The following is a 17,826-nucleotide window of genomic DNA, read 5'->3' on the forward strand; positions in this document are numbered from 1 at the left end:
TTTAACTTAAGGTTTGTGGAAGTACTTATTTTTTTAAAAAATTTGTTCATGTTGACTGCATATCATTTTCTTGAGCTTATCGTCAAGAACTTCTGAGTTGTATAATTTTCTTGCTTTTTCCATCTAAATATTTTAAATTTAGTTTTGTGCAATCTTTTGAATGATGTTTGGAATAGTGGAGACAAGTTGTCAAGGGTCAATCTGTCCCTTGTATCTCTTGGGGCAGTAGAACTGTACCCCAGGAAGCCCTTAAGTTAGCAGGGAAGGAGCTCTGTGATAGTGAAATGACACTGTGCTGCCATCTGAAGCAAAGCTGGAGCAGACTCCCATGTGACCTGTATCTTCCTTGCAGTATTCATGGAATAACCATTCAGTCCTGCTCTTTTCTGGCATTGCTGTGCTCCAAAGCCTAATTTGAAATCAAGCAAGTTATGCACAGGCTCATAATGTTTCACAGAAACAGAGTAATTGTTTGGCCTCAGCGATACTAGATAGTGAGTCTTCTCACCCTGAGAGAAGTGGTAAGGCTGCTCTGCATCTCAGGATGTGCAGAGAAATGACTTTATTGCATCATAAAACTGTGCATTAGAATGCTTTATATTGTCATAACCTGATTCTGCTGTTCATAGGAAACGTTGGCCTTGTCCTGTCCAGTTTTTGTGACTTTTGTGCTATTTTCAACCACTTGGGGAAAGTGGGATAGCTGTTGTGGCCAAACAGCACCCATGGGGACCTTAAGCTGACTGAGCTGGTGCAGTCTTTCCAACACTTGTGTTTAGCCAGGGCGTGATGGGCCTGCAGAAATGTGCATCCATCAATCTTGAATTTGCTGCTTGCGAATCCTGTAGCTTTTGTGTGCTAGCAGTTGGAGTTAGTTGGGTATTGGGGCTGAGGAACAGGCTATTTAAGCAGAAGACATTAGCTTTTGTCTCAAATCCCTGGCTTTGGAATTTGCTTACAAAAATAAGCTAAGCAGGAACTTTGTCTTGGATAACTATAAATGGACTTTGAGTTAATTGTGCCAAAACTGAATTTGCTGATGATTGGTAGAAGACCAACTGGTGTATAGAGAAGTGATTTTTTTGGCTTGCAATTTAATAGAAGACAGAGCGCTTGACTGTGGATTTTATTAGGCATTTTGGACGTGCAGCTTTTGTTGGCTGAGTTTTAAGGGTGAAAGTGTGCTTGTTTGTGATTGATTCCCTAAGTGGTAGTTGACTTTTGAAATTCTGTTGTTTGTTCATGGGTCGCCACTTTTCTGCTTGTCTTTATCATGCTTTGAAAAATTCACTTCCCATTGGAAATGTTAATTTTCCTTTGTGAATGTAAAGATGCAGACCATTGTGTTATAAATGCAAAGGCAGATTTGGGTTAAATAAAAAACAATTTATTATAAAACAATTTCTATAAAAAAATAAACAATGAGGAAAAACCACAATAAAACAAACAGCGCAGCGCTGGGTGGACAGGGGTCTATACCCAAAGGTATAGGTGTTCCCAAATCCACGAAGGAGGGTAGACTGTCCAGGGTTTTTATAGGGATTTTTAGCCTTGAGGCCAAATTCCAGGCAGGCACCATTCACCAACGGTCCTTGATTGTTGTATGAATTGATTTCCTGGCGTTGGAGAATAGAGTCAAATGGACGTCCGGACAGAGTCTCCTCATATGTAAAGAAGTTCTGGGTGTTTCTTGATTTCATTGTGGTTCAGGCCATCTGGATGGGATGGTTGGATCCGGGTTGGAGCTGATGGATATCTCGGCTGGACTTTTTCCTTTTGTCTACCTGATGGCTTCCCCCAACGGTGGCCTGCAAGGCGGGGTGTTCAGGTCCGGTGATGAGTATCTCGTCGGAGCCTTTCCCTGTTAGCCTGATGATTCGTGTCCTGTCTATTCTTTTCCGTTGATGGGCACCGAGCCTGTCCCTGTCAGCTTGATGATCCTTGTCCTGTCTATTCTTTTTCGTTGATGGGCGCCGGCTAGGATCGTTATCCTTTGAGTGGGAATTCGCGACTAGATCTGGGAAGGGCTTGTGGGCCACACTGTACTTTATATTCTATATTATTATTGTTATATACATTTATTTAGATTTCTACGAATTTTTACAAGTTCATTTCTCACAATTGGATGATGGTAAATTTGAGCATCCAGTAGTTATTTAACTAGAAGTTTGAGTCTTATAATGGGTAGTGATGGAAGGATAATATCAAGCAAATATGGATTGTAAGTCTTCTTAGAAAATAAAAAAAAATAACAAGTTTCCTTGTAAGACAATGCTGATGGTTCCAGATATTCTTTGTAACACTAGAGTAGAATAAGAAAAGCACTACCAGAATTTTCTGTTACAGGAGGAAAATCTGATTGTTAAAGGTTTTTTTTTGTCTTGATTTTCATAAAACCCCAAACTCCAGGAAACTTGAGAGGAAGGAAATTTTCTTCACAAAGTCTTTTGCCATGACACTTGTGTCTTTTTGTTAAAAATGGGTTGTTGGAAAACTTACGTGTTCAGAATTGTCTTTGAGTCTGTTTGTGATTTTCCAAATAAAAACACAGCAGAGCAAAAAAAACCAGTGTCTTCTTTTGTAGATGGCTGCCAGTTCTTTTACAGGTGCAGTTTTAGTGTTGTCAGTGGTTCCTCTCTTTACTGAGGCAGAATTACATATAAATGGAGGGGGCTGTGAACTTTGCCTCTGCTCTTAGGTGACTTGAGAGGAGGAATTCACATAGTCTGATGCTGCCCACCTGCTGTAGGCAGCCCAGCTGCCAGGTGCAGGAAGAGGGGTTTAGTTCTGGGGTGTAAACTAACGTTGAGGAGGACTGGGAGAGGAATTTTAACTGGAACTGTTTTCCCTCACCACTTGCAGGGAGTAGGTTGAAAGTTTGTGTTCATGACTGGTGGAGCCTCCTCTTAAGACCTGCTGCATTCTGTCGATGATCATAGGCCAAAAGGTAACTGGCCTGGTGAGCTCTCCTTCCCAGGGCTGGGCCACTCAGGAGCTTTAGTTTTAGCTGGCTGTTATAAACCTGCAGTGATGGAGAATTCATAACCCCTTTTGGATGATTAACTACCTTTCTGGTAAAAAAGTGTTTCTGAGTGTGTGACCTATACCTTTTAGCACAGTTAAACCTTTAGCTGCCTGTATGTTCTCAAGTGGGCATGGAGAACATTCTTCTCTTCTGCATAGCAACCTTTCACATATTTGAATGCTGTTATTCCTTCTCTCTATAGGCATCTTGTGTTTAGGCCAAACAGATCTAATTCCTAAAAGCTTCTCTCATAGGTTTTGTTCTTTAGAGCTCTGGCCTTTCTTGTTCCATTCCTCTGGACATTATCGGGTTTATTTATTTGCATCAATTTTCAAGTACATTAGTATGTTTATCTAGAATGTACAATTTTGATAAATGTGGAGGAGGGAAGAGTTTGTTGCCTTATTCAAAACACAGTTTATGAAACCTTCAAATTTAGGTCCCGGGACAGCTGAAATCTTGAGCACACGCTGTTAGAGAATAACTCTGTCATAATTGACTTATGTTTTTATATAAGATGAGAAATACTGAAATACACATCCACAGAAAAAAATATTTACAGGAAACAGTTTTTGGAATAAAACTGTTTGAAGATGGGGAAGTTGACATCTTGGTGCTAGCTTGGTTACTGTCCTAGTCAAAATGACTTGCTTCTCTACTTCCATTATTTGATGTGTCTCAAGTGAATGTTGCTAATTTATAGAGTCACATTCAGGTTTTTTTTAAGAATTTGCTTTCACAGCTCCTTTAGGGCCATCACTCTTTTTCATAATAACTTTTCTTAGTAATACTAACACTGAATCGCTAAGCCAAGGATTTTCATCACACTTCTATGATTTGCTTTTATTTTTCCCCACTGTAGTTTCAAAAATACTCTGGCATCTTTTGTTTTATTTTTTGGCCATTTTAGTGTAAAATCATATTAGTTCCTTGGTTTGATTCAGTGCAAATCTTTTTAAGTCTCTATGCATATGCATAGAGACATTGAGAGAAAGAAGGCAGAGCGTTACCTGCACTGAGTGGGCAAGAGATGGCTTACCAAGAGATGGTTTGTCTTCCATTTAGCACTAAGGCTTCCTTGTGCTGAGTTAAAAGTATGTGCTTGTGAAATTAGAGCTTTAGACTTGGAATGCTTTGTTTTAGTGTTTTGTGCTGTGATAGATTTCTGCAAGTATTTCGTGCAACTTGATCTGGTAAAGAATCCATCTTGATGCCATTCGTTGGGGCCTTAAAAGATCCTCCCCCCACCCAGTATGTTAGAAACTCTGAATTTGTTGGCATATGTAACTTGAGATGTTTCAACCGTTTTAGTCATGACGAGCAGAGAAATCTTCACCACTTAAAATAAGTGAAGGTAAAATGTTGGAAAAACATTAGATCAGAGTTTGATGTCTGACTTGCAGAAAGAGCTCAGCAGGACTACATTACAGTAAGAGTTCTACTAATGCTTACTTAGCTTTTCCAGATCATTTTTAGAAAGCTTATTACTTCTGCAAAATTCTATCAAAGATGTTTCTAACACCTTCTCCTTTTTATGAGGCCAGAATTTATCAACGGGAAGAGAATTGCAGCGGCTGGCATAGATTCGGTCTGTAAAGCTTCAGCTTTAGGTTTGCTTGTAGCAGTTGTAAGGATCACTTCCCTAGTTCCTTTGAATTTCTTTAAATGAATGAGGACTTAAAAACATTTATAAATAAGTCTCAAACCCGGTGTCACAGTTACTGCCGTACTGTGAGTCACTGCTAGATGGAGCTGTGTGACCGCGCTGGCACCGAAATTCTCTCTTCTTGAGAACCGTTTAAATTAACATTTAGGTTAAAAATGCCATTTTGTTGAATTTTATTTTCAATTTAGTCACTTAATTGATCCCTCTACAAATGATCTCCTGGCTCAGGGCCCTGCTTTGCATTTCTTGAAAGGACTCAAAAGTTCAGAGGAAACCCTAGCAAGTGAGGTAAAATTTTCATTCGTTTCCCACAGAAATCATTAATAATGCAGGAGCATTGCATACATTACTCTTGTGTAAATATCCTAGAAGATTATTCCGAAAAAATGAGATCCACTGTCACTTCAAATATGGTTGCAGAGGAAATGAAGCAGTGATTAGTATAAAAGTCTTTTGAGATTAGAGGGATTTGTATGATTTTTATTAATTGATCATCATCTGTGTATGTTCATGCTAGTTTATGAACTCTTTATTTTCTTTATTTTCAGAATTTTAGCTGGGAAAGTTTAAAATTGTTTTAACTTTTTTTCTAGCCTAAAATTGGACTTTTGGTTTCAGAGTGTGGTATATAATTGTAAGCAAGTAGTCATTCATTCATGGAAAAGATCATATCCAAATAAAGCTTTCTGGGTGTGGTACTAAGACGCTTGCAACGTGATGCAGCCAAGGGTTTTGTGTGTCCAATCAGGATGGCGTGAGGTTTTTTCATAATGATCAGCCTTAGCAAGAGGTTTTCACTGTGCGGGAGGTACAATGTGCTAAGCAGTCCGTTTCCTTTACTGTCATGCTTAAAAACATTTTAGAAATTTTGGCAAGGCAGATTTTCATGGGTCTCAGGTACGTACACCAGGAAAGTTTGCATCTCTTAAAGATGTGGATTCTTCCAGCAAAAGAAGAAAGTTTGCTTCAGCTGCAGCTTGTTATGAGTATCATTAAAAAACCCCCAACCAAACTCCAAAGGGTCTGTGAAGTGCAAAAATGGCATTTATGTTACCAGACTGCATGTTTTCTGTGTGCATGTATGATTTATTTTTTTTTCCATTTTTAAAGCGTGTTTTACTTGTTTTCTTTGGGAAGGGGGAACAGATAAAGTTGGTGAATGCTGTGGTTGTTTCTTACAGTAATGATTACATGGATTTATTTGTTAGAGTATGTTCTTTATTTACTTCCTGAGATCTTGCTGGTTGCTGTCTTGGGTCACACTTCGACTGGTGTATCAGTGATTATTTGCATTGTGTGTATACAACATTTCTAGTTTGACTCACCTTCCTGGCACCAATTGAAATCAGTTGATAAATTTGTACTTGAAGTTCCAGGTGTGCTACCTAGCACATACTAAAGGGCAGATGTGATATTTGGCATAGTACGTAGGTTAAAAAAAAAAAGAAAAGGAAAATATTAGCAGATTCTAAGGAAGTATTGAGCAGGAAATTTCTAAGGAAATATTGAGCAGAAAAAAAAAAGTTTGCTTTTCTTTAGCAGCAAAAACTTTTATTAGAACCATTTTTTTCACATTTTTTTTGTGGAAAGCTCGTTTGTATTGAAGAAGTGGTCTTAGGAATACTGCATACCAGAATGAAATGAAAAGTAGTTTCTAACCATATATGTTACTCAAGATGTTGAAGTCATGGTGATCTGGATTGGTTTGCAATATGTGATTGGATGGCAAAAGTTAGATGTTTGTATCTTTAAACAGTGGAACACCAAAGGAGATCTATTGAAACTCTGGTGAAAGTTTCCTCAGTTTAGAAAACAGTGCATAACTCCAGGAAGTATATCCATAACTGCTGATCCCTGATCATGATGCAGTGCTTCTGAGGTAGTTCAGTTTTTGTCTAAAATGTGTAAGAATTAGTTTAACATAATTCTTTTTCTTATTTTGCAGGTTTTCACAGCCTTTGGTTTGAAGCAGTAAGGCAGCTTCTAGGATGAATTAATAATATGTAGTAGATTCAAGCTGAGATCTTTCCTCCTGTATTTCAGTTAATTTGGTTCTGCAGGAAAATGATTTTATAAGGAAATGAACGATTTTATGTGAACTGATTATAGGTTCTTACTTCTTTGCAAGAACAACCTGTCGAAGGACCATTATTTTTCTTTTCTAGAGATCTGTGCCCAAATTGTGATTCAAGAAGGTAATTGAAGGGGTCTGCATTTTTTGAACTTACTGTTGGTGGACACACAAAAAAGGAAAATTCATACAAACTGTAAACATTTTTCTAAATTTTGTTAAATATGTATAAAAGAAAAAAAATTGAAAAAGCCCTCTGGACTAGGGTTGGGTTTGTTGTTTTTATGAGACCTGAGACACAGAAATACCTGCTAATCAGTTTCTTACCACTGCAAAACCTAGTTTTAAGCTTTCATAGCTGTAATTTTTTCATTTTCATTAATGCAGTCTAGCTTTTTGTAAAAGCAGTTCCACTCCCATTAACATGTACTTCAGGTACGAGGAACTAAATCAAGAATAACTTCGATGTGTGTAAAGTGTGGAACTAGTTAATGTCTTGCTAACATCAAGGAGCGTGTGACTTGTGAAACAAACTGTGTGGTATTTGATACTGAGTTGTACCCAGTTACTTTAGACACATTCCAGTATTGAAAACACATGTGCCATCTATGTTGCAAACCATATCCTCAAGAAACAGATTCCTGAAATGAAGGATTTAAAGCCTGATGAATGAGGTGGATTTAAGCTGTGTTTTAAATGGAACTACTCGTATGGCTTTCTGTATGCTAAAGCATGTATTTTTTTAACCTCTACAGAGCCTACTGGTTTTTAGCATTGATTTCTATACCAGTGTTTCACAAATGTTTTCATAGTTACACCTTGAAAATAGAGTAGTGTCTTTGAAAATGTCAGTCTGGAATAAACAATGAAAAGATTTCTTTGGCAAAAAGCCCCCAGGCAAAAAAACGTTGGAACGGGACTTTCTGTCCTTGTTTAAATGTATGTTTAGCTGCTACATTAAAGTGATGATATACAAAAGACTACCTTGAGAGTGCTCAAATATCTATCAAAATAGGTGTTCAAAAATTGTTTTTACCATACATCCCATAGTTTAGGTTTCTAAGTTGGGTCTGATTAGCTAGGTGAAAATATACATGCTTTCCTGAAGCACCCCCTGGAGGTAAGGAATGCAAGTGTGTTGGCTTTTTTCCTTTTGATTGTATGGGGAGTTCCTGTCGTAACTCAGGCAAGACACTTAGGAGAGATGCATAGTTTGAAATGATATGAATACCTAGTTATTATTGCAGTAAGACCAAGTGTTTTGTTTTAACCTTATCTTCTCTCAAATTGCATAAATCCTTTCTATGTTTAGTCAGCCTTACAGTTCTGCAGAGTTTTTGTGTGTAGAGGTAAGCATGTGAGGTGTGTTAATAAGTTACCATGAAAGTAATGTGGTCAGGCTGACAGCACAGTTTCAAGTTCAGTTCAACTTTCAAGTTTATTTCTTGTTAGTTGATGTTTTTTTTATTTGGGTGGGCTCAAGGTTTTGTGTTTTACGTTCAGAGCTTCGACAACATACTTAGCCATGAATAAGTTGATAAAAATGATCCTGGTTCCAGTTCTGCTTTAGCAAGTGTAATGGCTATGCCTTTCTGATGTGCCTCATGTGATAATTTAATTTGTGGATCTTTACATCACCATTAAAGCAGAGAAGCAGGTATACAGTTCCTTGACACATCCTGTAAACAGCTGCAGATCTGTCCGTGGATCTGACAATAGACAGTATTTGCTTATTGGACTGTCTTGCCACCTGCTGCTATTTCTATCTGAAAAGAAACAGCTTCAGTCCAGTTCTGTATATATACCCTGTGTTTATACACTGAACGGTATCCTATAGGCTAAAAGAAACAAAACAGAAGGTGGAGGAACTTCTTGGTGCAATGGCACCAGTCTAACACTCTGTGATGGAACTGTGAACATGTTTGTCTGGTGAACCAGCACTGTGTTTTGCTGAATTATATCCATGATGTCAAAATTCACATATGATTTCTTTTTGTCTTTATGAAAAGAATAAGACTATTAAAGTTTTTCCCTAATATGATGTGTTAAATACTTTTAGTATGTCCTTGTATGTTAAGGGTTACATGATGTTTTTGTTTTGTAAATAAATCATCAGACTGAAATGTGCTGTTTTGTAACAGAAGTTCAATGCAACATTAATAATTAACTACTATATATATATGTTTTCTTGCTGTTCGGCAATGAGTGTTTCTTACTAGGAACAAAAATTACTTTAAATAGAATGGTATGATAAGGTTTTGTTTACTAGCAGAAAGAAGCTGGTCAAATGTACTTTTATATGGTTTTAGCTTTGCAGTAGACAAACTAACGTTCTAGGTATCTGGGCTGGTTGGGTTAAAAGGAAGTATAATGGATAGTTTCACACTCAAGAAAAACAAGATACTGTATCCAAAGAAGGAAAATTGCTCCTTTATTTCTGCTTACACTCGAAAAGACCCATTTCTTTGAGAGCTGAAAACTTCACAGGCATCTTAATGATGAACAGCTGTTGTAGAAGAAGCTTAAGCTTGTGTCACTGTTGTTTATAGTATTTGAATTTTTAGATCTAAAGTGGCACCTGGATAACAGGTGCCATCTGATATTGTTTGAGTGGCACCTGCAATTCAAACTTGAATCACTTCCACATGGAGTCTCATTAAATACAGTAAATTGTGTGGGATACAACATTATTTAAATTTGTCCTTGTCTACAATGTGCATCAGTGTGATCTTATTGCCAGTGAAGAGGTGAAGGAGATGTAAGGGTATATGCTATGGTTGGTTTTCAGGGGGGAAGGGATTAGGCCACGTTTTAAGTCTTAAGCCTTTGTGGGGCCTCAGTATGAATGCAGAGAAACAAGTGGTTTCTGAAAGAAAGAGAGAATACTTTTGGAATTGTCATTATCTTGTTACTCCCTGTGGAAGGTTTAGTACCTCTATGGGAATGGTAATTAAAAAGAAAGATTTTGGTTTTGTTATCAGTAATAGAATAGTTCTTCACTTTATCCTTAGTCACTTTCAAATCTAAAGAGGAAAAAGGACCTATTTGTCTTCTGAGCTAGAAGACCAGTATCTCTTTTCCTGGAAGGTATTTAATGCAATTATCAGTTACACTTGAGGAACAAACTTTGGTTTACGTGTTCCATTTCACGGTTTTTTGGTATCTCCCTATCCTGTTCATTTGCTTAGGTTGCCTTAAAATTCCAAATACTTGCCTTCAGCCTGGTGGTCATACCATCACCTACCTCATTCAGCAGCAGAAGTGAGGTACAAGGAGTGAATGGACTGTGTGTCTTGTGTGGAGTTAGTGCTCTGTATTGTTTGTAAGAAACACTGTAACTGAAGAACTTTGTACATTGTTAAATGTCAGGATATCTCTGTGCTTCAGTATAGTATATATTGACTACAAACCAAAAACGTCAGCCCTGAAAGTATAGTGTCAAAATGTTAGAAAAAAACAAACCCCAAAAAGGTAGATATTTACCCTAAGACTGTGACTAAATAATTTTTAACCAGGCTGAGATTGCCTTGATTTTGTTTACACTGGTCTCAGATGTAACATTTATTAAAGGCAATAATTTTCTGAAGTGACCAGAGACAAATATCTAACAGGGAATGAGCTTTGTTTATCACTTTTTCATTGCTTTGATATCTAAATGTGAGATTATTTTGAAGAAATGTTTTGGTACCTTTCTTAGTATCTTAAATGGGTGCTGAAATCTTTAATGGGCTGCCTTGAAAAATTTGTTGGCAAGTTGAAAAAGTAGAAATTGTTCAGAAAGGTGGTTTATGTGAGGGGCCATTCAGATTTTGAAGGAAGGTGGTCTGAGTCCTTCAGCTGCAGTGATGTTTCTGTATGGGAACTATTCAGAGTAGATAGCCCATTGTGAACTTTTTAATACAGATTTTAATTAGAGTGCTATTCCTACCACCTGCTGAAGTAGAGTTGGAATGTCTGCTGACCTGAAATGAATGCACGTGTTCAGTATTAATACTGCATGTCTGGATCCAGACAGCAATCTTTCATTTTGACATGCACATAGTCAAAGTAAATTAATGTTTAAAATCTGAATACTTGAAGTTCAGCCAGAGTGCATTCGTAATTATCTTCAGGCAAGTTTAAATGGTAATGCATATGCTATTTTTATTCTTTATTTACAGTATAAAATATATATACAGGTAAAATTTGTGGTAATACTTCATGAGATAATGATGTGAACTTGCTTTTTTTTTCCCATTTGTGAACATTATTTATTAAAAAAAATTAAAACAGCAATTTTAAGGGACAGCATTCAGGTTCTGTGTGGTTCAGTGTGCGCTATGTGGATTTTTTTTTTTTTCATCTTGAAAAATTGATCTAATTTGTTTTCTAGTCGCATATATATATGCTGTTAGTCTCAGAAAATACTATTTTGTTTCAGGAAGGTCTAAATTGTTGTAGATTTTGTGGTAAGACATCAAACTTCTGTCTCAGAAGAGACATTCTCCAGTGAACAGCATTGTGGCCTTTCAGATTTGGTTGTGACCACAGCATCCCCTCCCTTAACATGTGTATTCTTAAACCTCTCAGAAGAAGGTAACTAGTCTAAGTGTTGCCATTCATTCTATGCCTGATCACCCTACAGCAAAATTATTTTAACTTGTATATATTTAAAAGAGAGCTGCAGCTCTGGCAACACAAGCATTTTGACACTATTTTTTGTTTGACTCTAAGTCAAATAAGTTTGAGCACTTAAGTACTTCTCAGTCAGCACAAAACTTTAAAATGTCACAAAACTGAGGTTCATGCATGTGTCTGCAGAAATGACAATTACTGGCAAGAAAGCTGATCGATGTACTGCTGCATCAATTGCTTTTTACAGTTAACATGACAGTGGGAAATCTTTCCAGTGATTCTTTTATTTTTGTTTGTTAAAAAAATTAATAAATAAACCTGATGATTAGTGGAGGTCATGTTCAAAGGTTTGAAAACTGAAAAGCCTATTATTTATTTTACTTATTTTGAGACTATAATGAACATAGGTCCAGAGCTGTTACCGATAGAGCAGTGTTCAGCTCTAAGTAGTTCAGAGAAACTGTTTTAAAATCTGAAACTTATCAAGAACATAAATTTGTGAAAATCAGTCAAATAAAATAGACCATCCCATCCCCCCAAAACACCCCAATTTATTCTGAATTATTAACAAATATAAAAATGTTTGTGTTAGTGTAACTGCATCTGCATGTGATTATCTGAAAGAGTTGTTATCCTGATACTGGTTTTTGCTGGTAAATGTCATCTCAGTAGATTCATAGGAGAAATGTAAACACTGATAACCTGTAGTAAGTGAGTTCTGAATGGGAGGTTTTTCTGCTGGACAATGAAGAATCTTTCTTCTTTTGAACTCATGATTGATGACTGAATGAGCAAACAGTTTTTTTGTATTTAATTTTTCATTCATTATATAACTTTATAGCTTGAATTCAAGTCTTGCTGTCTAATTATAGAATTTCTTGAGTGTGGAGATTTATTGGTTAAATTTCCTGTTCCAGGCTTTTATGTGTCCTCTTTATAGTGTTCATGAGTTCACCCGATACCTTGCTTCCAGAAAGATTCTTTTCTAATGAATCTTACTGCAGTTTTTCTTGATTCCTAGTTGACTGTGAATCTGTTTTTAAGCTATCTGCAGGGCAAAAAGAGATTCCTCACTTCTTCTTGTCTTACTGGCCTCTAGAAAGAAATAAATACTGCTTTTTGTCCTTGATTTTACAGCAGGAGATGCATATGTGTGATTGCAGAACCATGTGTTTTGTGAGTAATGTTGGTTTCATTGTAGTATGCTTTGGAATACTAATTCTTTAGCTGTGTAATTTTTTGATCTTTAGATGAAAAGTAACTGCACTTCTAATCTGCTGCCTCTCTTAGTAGTCAGGAATTTTTCTTAAATTCTTAGGGCTTTTTTTTTTTCTATGTTACTTGTGAGAGTAAAAAAAGCCAACAAAACCCAGCTATGGATCAGGCTGTTGTTATATGTACTTCCCTTATGTTCTCTCATGTTCTTATATCTGTATGCACATCTTAAGTTATTATACAGGCTTCTTCTCTGGGATTCTGTTCTAACAAAATACAAGGTACCAGAATCACATACCGAAAACATCAATCAAGGAAGGAGAACACTGCAGATATCAAGAGTAACATTTCTCAAGGTTTCAACTGTCATTCCCTAGTAATGAGGGAATTTAAGTCTTCATCTTAATATGACATAAACCAGCAAAAATTACTTTTTCTAAACCACCTTTTGGCCTACTTCTTTGCTGGTCTCCCAATCCCTGGAGTAAAACGAACATTGAATTTCATCAGAAATTCTTCTGTGTTACCACTTTATGAAAAGAGAAGCATATAAAGTGTGAAATATTATAAGGAATGCTTTATGACTCTTACTCTTAAATTTAATACAGCTGTTGAATTTTTGCAGATTTTCTTTCTTGTTCCTCTTAAGCATCAATTAATGATCATTGCCAATATGTAACTAATAATGTCTGCCTACAGAGTAGTGCAATAATAACTCGGGTTCTCTTCAGCAAATGTTACTGTGTCTTTTGCTATGGTCTGACAGGCATGACCTACATTTAAGAAAGCCCTCTGGGTCTGTCTGGTTCATTACTGTCTACTTGCAGATGCTTCTTCATAGAAGGTTAGTTGGAGATGCTCTCGCAGACCTCTAGGTTTTTTTTGCAACATTTTGCTACAGTGGTTTTGCAAATTCATGTTCTCCAGTAGTAAGAGCCTGGCTTTTTAATAGAATTTATGTGGAGCTTAGTTTTAAGCATCTTTCTGTCTTTCTAATAGCAGTTTTGAAAGCATTTTCATTTTTATGTCACTGAGCCTCAGTTTGTTCTGGGTTGTTAGATGAAAGTAAATACAAGTGAAATATCCAGTCTCTATTCTAAATTCTGCTTGAGAGCCTGTTTTCAGTGGAATGTTGAAAAAACCTAATTTCAAGGCATTTCCAAACCAATGGATTTTAATAGTAGACTGCCTCATATTCTCTCCTTTACTAATAGTAGGCTGCTTGTTGTAACTGGCATAACTTATAAAGTTATGCAGTAATGATCTTTAAATTCATCAATACTTCTTGTGTTTGAAATGCTAATCCAGCAGACTGTATGGTTTGTACAATTATTAATACTCTTTGTCTGTGTTGCTTAGTAGTTAAGAGGTTAAGCAGTTCATGGGGGGTGGTGGGGCGAACAAAAGCAGTTTGCATTTTGTCAATTTTCAACTTCAGATATCAGTAAATCATTGCAGCAGCCTTCCTTATCAGTTGTTTGCACAAAAAAATAAGTGGAATGGGGGAGTGGAGAAAACCTGTTAGAGTTGTGTCTGAGGGGACCATCTGCTGTGGTTCCCAGTGTTGGCAGTGTGATAAGGGATAAGCTGTGTAAACAGAGGTACCACAAAAAAAGGCAGGCCTGGTTCAGGGAGGCATATTTATGATTTGGATTTGGGTTGATAAGAGCCTTAGAAAGTCAGGGATCTTAGAGTAAAAGTCTGTTAAGCAGAGGAGTGATGTATTTAATCTAAAACTCCAGATGTAGCTTATTAGCATGAGTTTGCCTTTGGACTAACTTCTGTAGCTTTCTTCTGATTTATTGGGACTTCTACAAACAGAAAATATAGATGAGTTGTGTGGTTAATCCAAATATTAGTACAAAATGCTGACACTTTCGTGTTTTGGAAGCATTCACTAGCAGCTTGTATTAGTGCTTAATAAGCAAAAATAAAGATTTGAAGAAAGATCAGCAATGTTAATAAGTGTTTGATTTTTGGGGAAGAGATAGCCAGGTGGCAGAATAAGCATGCCTGTAGGAAGTCAGAAGATTAGCTGATTGGTGACTTCTCACCTGGCCACAGGTGTCTCTAGTGTATCTCAATTTGATGTCTGTATCTTAGGCCTTTGAAAAGATGTGAAATAAGAGACTGCCTCTGGAAGTAGGAAGGGGGTTTCCTGAGCCTCTTGTTAGTCACACTAATGGTTGCTCATTACAGCAGGGTGGAGTGCAGGTGGCTGCCAGTCCACCGGCAGTGTAGACAATGCTGCTTGGATCAAAGAACCTTAGATCTGTTTGGACGAAGTCAGGCATCTGTTACTAAGGCCTCTCTAAGTAGGTAGTTCCAGTTTAAATTTCTGTATTGGGGTCGCTCATGTGTCTGGTAATATGGTGACTGAAGTAATGGAAAAGAGGGAGTGGTTTTGCATTAAAAATGAAGTTAAACTTTTCACCTGTCAGTCTCGGTCTACTTACCACAGCGTTTAGGGGAAACATATGCACAGTTTGGAATTCTTTTGGGTAATAGGCTTTTGCTACTAAGATTTCTGCAGCCATGTGTAAGACCTAGTAGGGATGAACTCTTTGGGAAAACCACACATAGAATAATGTTCTGAGGGAAGGAGAATATGATTAGCTGCTTACTACTTGTCCAGGACTGTCTCCCTTTCCATCACACAAACTCGCAGTAGCTACATTGAGAAGGTAATGATTTCTTTCAGTTGGTGATGATGTGTGAAAACTGAAAAGGTGCCAATACCTTTGCCTTGCTAACTGCTGGAATGGGATATGCCACATTTGGGGAGACTTAGCCAGGGTGGATGTTGGCCAGCCCGTATGTGGTATTACTCCTTTGGGGTGGAGTAGCAGCTATGAACTATTACCCTCCTTGAGGGGTTGAAGCCTGGAATTTGAGGTGCAGAGGTTTGGAACAGGCTGGAACCTGCAGTCTGTCTCAAACCTTTATGAGAAAGAAAGAAATTTTCAAATCTAAGAGTAGTTTGAGCAGGGCTGCCCTGCAGTTCCTTTTACTTTCTGGTGACTGTGTAAGATTTTAAGATTTCTATTGCTTATAATGGAGCCAGTAACAGCATAGATGTATTATTTTCCAAACTCTGGTATCTGGCGGCAGGTTTAAAATAGCCCTGTTTAAAATATATCTGCTGCTTTCTCTAATGAATGCTCCCAGACTTTTCTGTGCAGGGCTTGACTGATGTCCCTGCTGCACATGGAAGTAAGTGATGCTTGTCTGTGCATCCATGGTGTCCAGTGTTGGGACAAAAGGCGCACAAAATGAAATACAAGAAATTCCATTTAAACAGCAGAAAAGACACCTTTATTTATAGTGATTTTGATTAAATCCTGTAACATGTCTCTTGAGGTGTGGAGTCTCCATCCTTGAAGACATTTAAAGCCCAACTGACCACAGCCCTGAGCAACCTGCTTCAGTTTCTCCTGTGGCTGAAGATGGAGGTTGGGCTGGAGGATCTCCATAGGGCCCTTTCTACCTCAGCTGCTCTGTGATTCTGCAAAATACTGTAAGCTTCAGAAGCTTCTAGATAAGGAAGAAGATGTTGGGGGGGGGGAAAGACTTTTTTTCCTTTTTATATGAAGTCTTCTGAGTTGTGTGTCTTTAGTGTTTGTATTTGCAGGCTGTGTCTGCACTTGGGTTACTATATCATGGATATATATAGGATATCATGAGGATATCATATCTTTATCTCTCTCATGGAGGAGGGAGGCTGGTTTTCTTATGGGAAGTGAGGGAAGACAGAGAAGAATTTTACATAATTTTCCTTTATTTCATGGAAAGTATTTTCTAACTCATCTTTAGGTAGTTTTTATGAAGTTGAATTCTGTACTAACCTAGGTGCTATTGTCTTTATCACTTTTTAAGTGAAACTGCCCAAGTCTCAGTAAGGAGAAATGTGATTCTGCTACCATTTCCTTTGATCAAATTATGATCAAAACTTTGGAATTGATGTACTGTTTGGAAGAGGGACTTCATTTTTTTTTTTCCTCTCAGTTCAGGCTCAGTTATTGATTATGTGTGAAATACTATTGAGGGATGAGAAAGAACTCAAAGTGAGCATAAAGTACTTCTTAAAAATAAATTTTCAAGGCTGAATGCAGCACTTTGTCTTTATTAAACCAATTGATGTTTCTTTTACACTTTTTTCGGTTTGTGAAGGTTTTCTTCTTTTCCTGACAGCCTTTTGCCTTCATGCTTAGGAGACCACCTTTTATTGCTAGGGCTTACTTATACTTTCATTGATTCTCATCTTGGTAAAATATTATCCTTCTTAACAAGAGTTTCATATGTAAGACTCTCCACACAGAACTTTGACTGGAATTAATGGGACATGTGCTAGGTGGTAGAAGTTGCTGGTTTTTCTTGGATCTTGCAAGAAGAAGAAGAAGATACTAAGAGCTTGTCTTTTGTTGTAGAGGATGTGTAGGAAGTAGCTCACTGCTGGTATATTCCTGTAAAAAGAGTAAAGTTTTATCAGAGGCAGAAAATGTGACCTGGAGAATTTAAGTGGCTACCTGTTCGTCATCCGAACAAGATAAATTATGTGGGTATAGTTCTAAACGTTGCTTAAAATGCTGATTTAGTGTATTTTCTTTCTTGTCAGCAAACATCTGTTACGCTACAAATAACCTACTCTCCTTAGGATATAAAAAAAATAAAATCTAAGTGCTTTAAATTATTGAGATTCTGCTTAACTACATGTACATAATTATGAATAAATTGGTGGTTTAATTAATGATACTTTAATAATTCTTTTACAATTAGATTGAGTGTAAGAAAGCAATTGCAAGCTGAACTAACTGTAAAGTTATTTTGCACATTGTTCCTGTGTCATCTACAGCATATGTTTATTAATACTTTCTTTTGCTACAATCATCTTGGCTTACTGCAAACTCCATGCATTATGAAACAAAGGGTTCTGTTTCATATGGCCATGAGGACAATATTTCAAATCTGTCCTTATCTTTGGTCTGCTGCATTAAAAAGATTACCAGAGGAGAGCATTGTGGGTCAGATGCAGGGTTTTATTTTTCTTTATTCTGGTATGCTATGGACTTTTAAGTTTTTGTAGTGGTTTTGAAAGTCTGTCTTACCTGCAACAGCATATGTTAGATGCTTGTTTCTTTGTAAACACATCTGTCCTAATTATGTTGTATTCTTTTCATGTTTTGAAGCCAAATACTGGAAGCTATGTAGCCAAAACCTGCACTCAAGATCCTGTCT

General features: G+C 37.1%; 1 protein-coding gene across 4 annotated transcripts in view; it reads left to right on the forward strand.

The window, feature by feature from the left end:
• Window positions 1-17,826, forward strand: part of CDKAL1 (CDKAL1 threonylcarbamoyladenosine tRNA methylthiotransferase) — a 377,880-nt gene that overhangs the window by 14,701 nt on the left and 345,353 nt on the right. Inside the window, exon 1 of one of the 4 annotated variants that reach the window (XM_088053818.1) lies at window positions 14,757-14,906. The exons of the other annotated variants lie outside the window; for them this stretch is intronic. Coding sequence (XP_087909944.1) covers window positions 14,774-14,906 — 133 coding nt within the window. The 5' untranslated portion in view covers window positions 14,757-14,773. Of the gene's footprint in view, window positions 1-14,756; window positions 14,907-17,826 lie in introns of those variants that run through there. 4 annotated transcript variants of the gene reach the window in all.

This window comes from Pseudopodoces humilis, chromosome 1, assembly GCF_049639895.1.
Source record: "Pseudopodoces humilis isolate 2021_Gansu_Grassland_sample_001 chromosome 1, ASM4963989v1, whole genome shotgun sequence".
Taxonomy (NCBI): Eukaryota; Metazoa; Chordata; class Aves; order Passeriformes; family Paridae; genus Pseudopodoces; species Pseudopodoces humilis.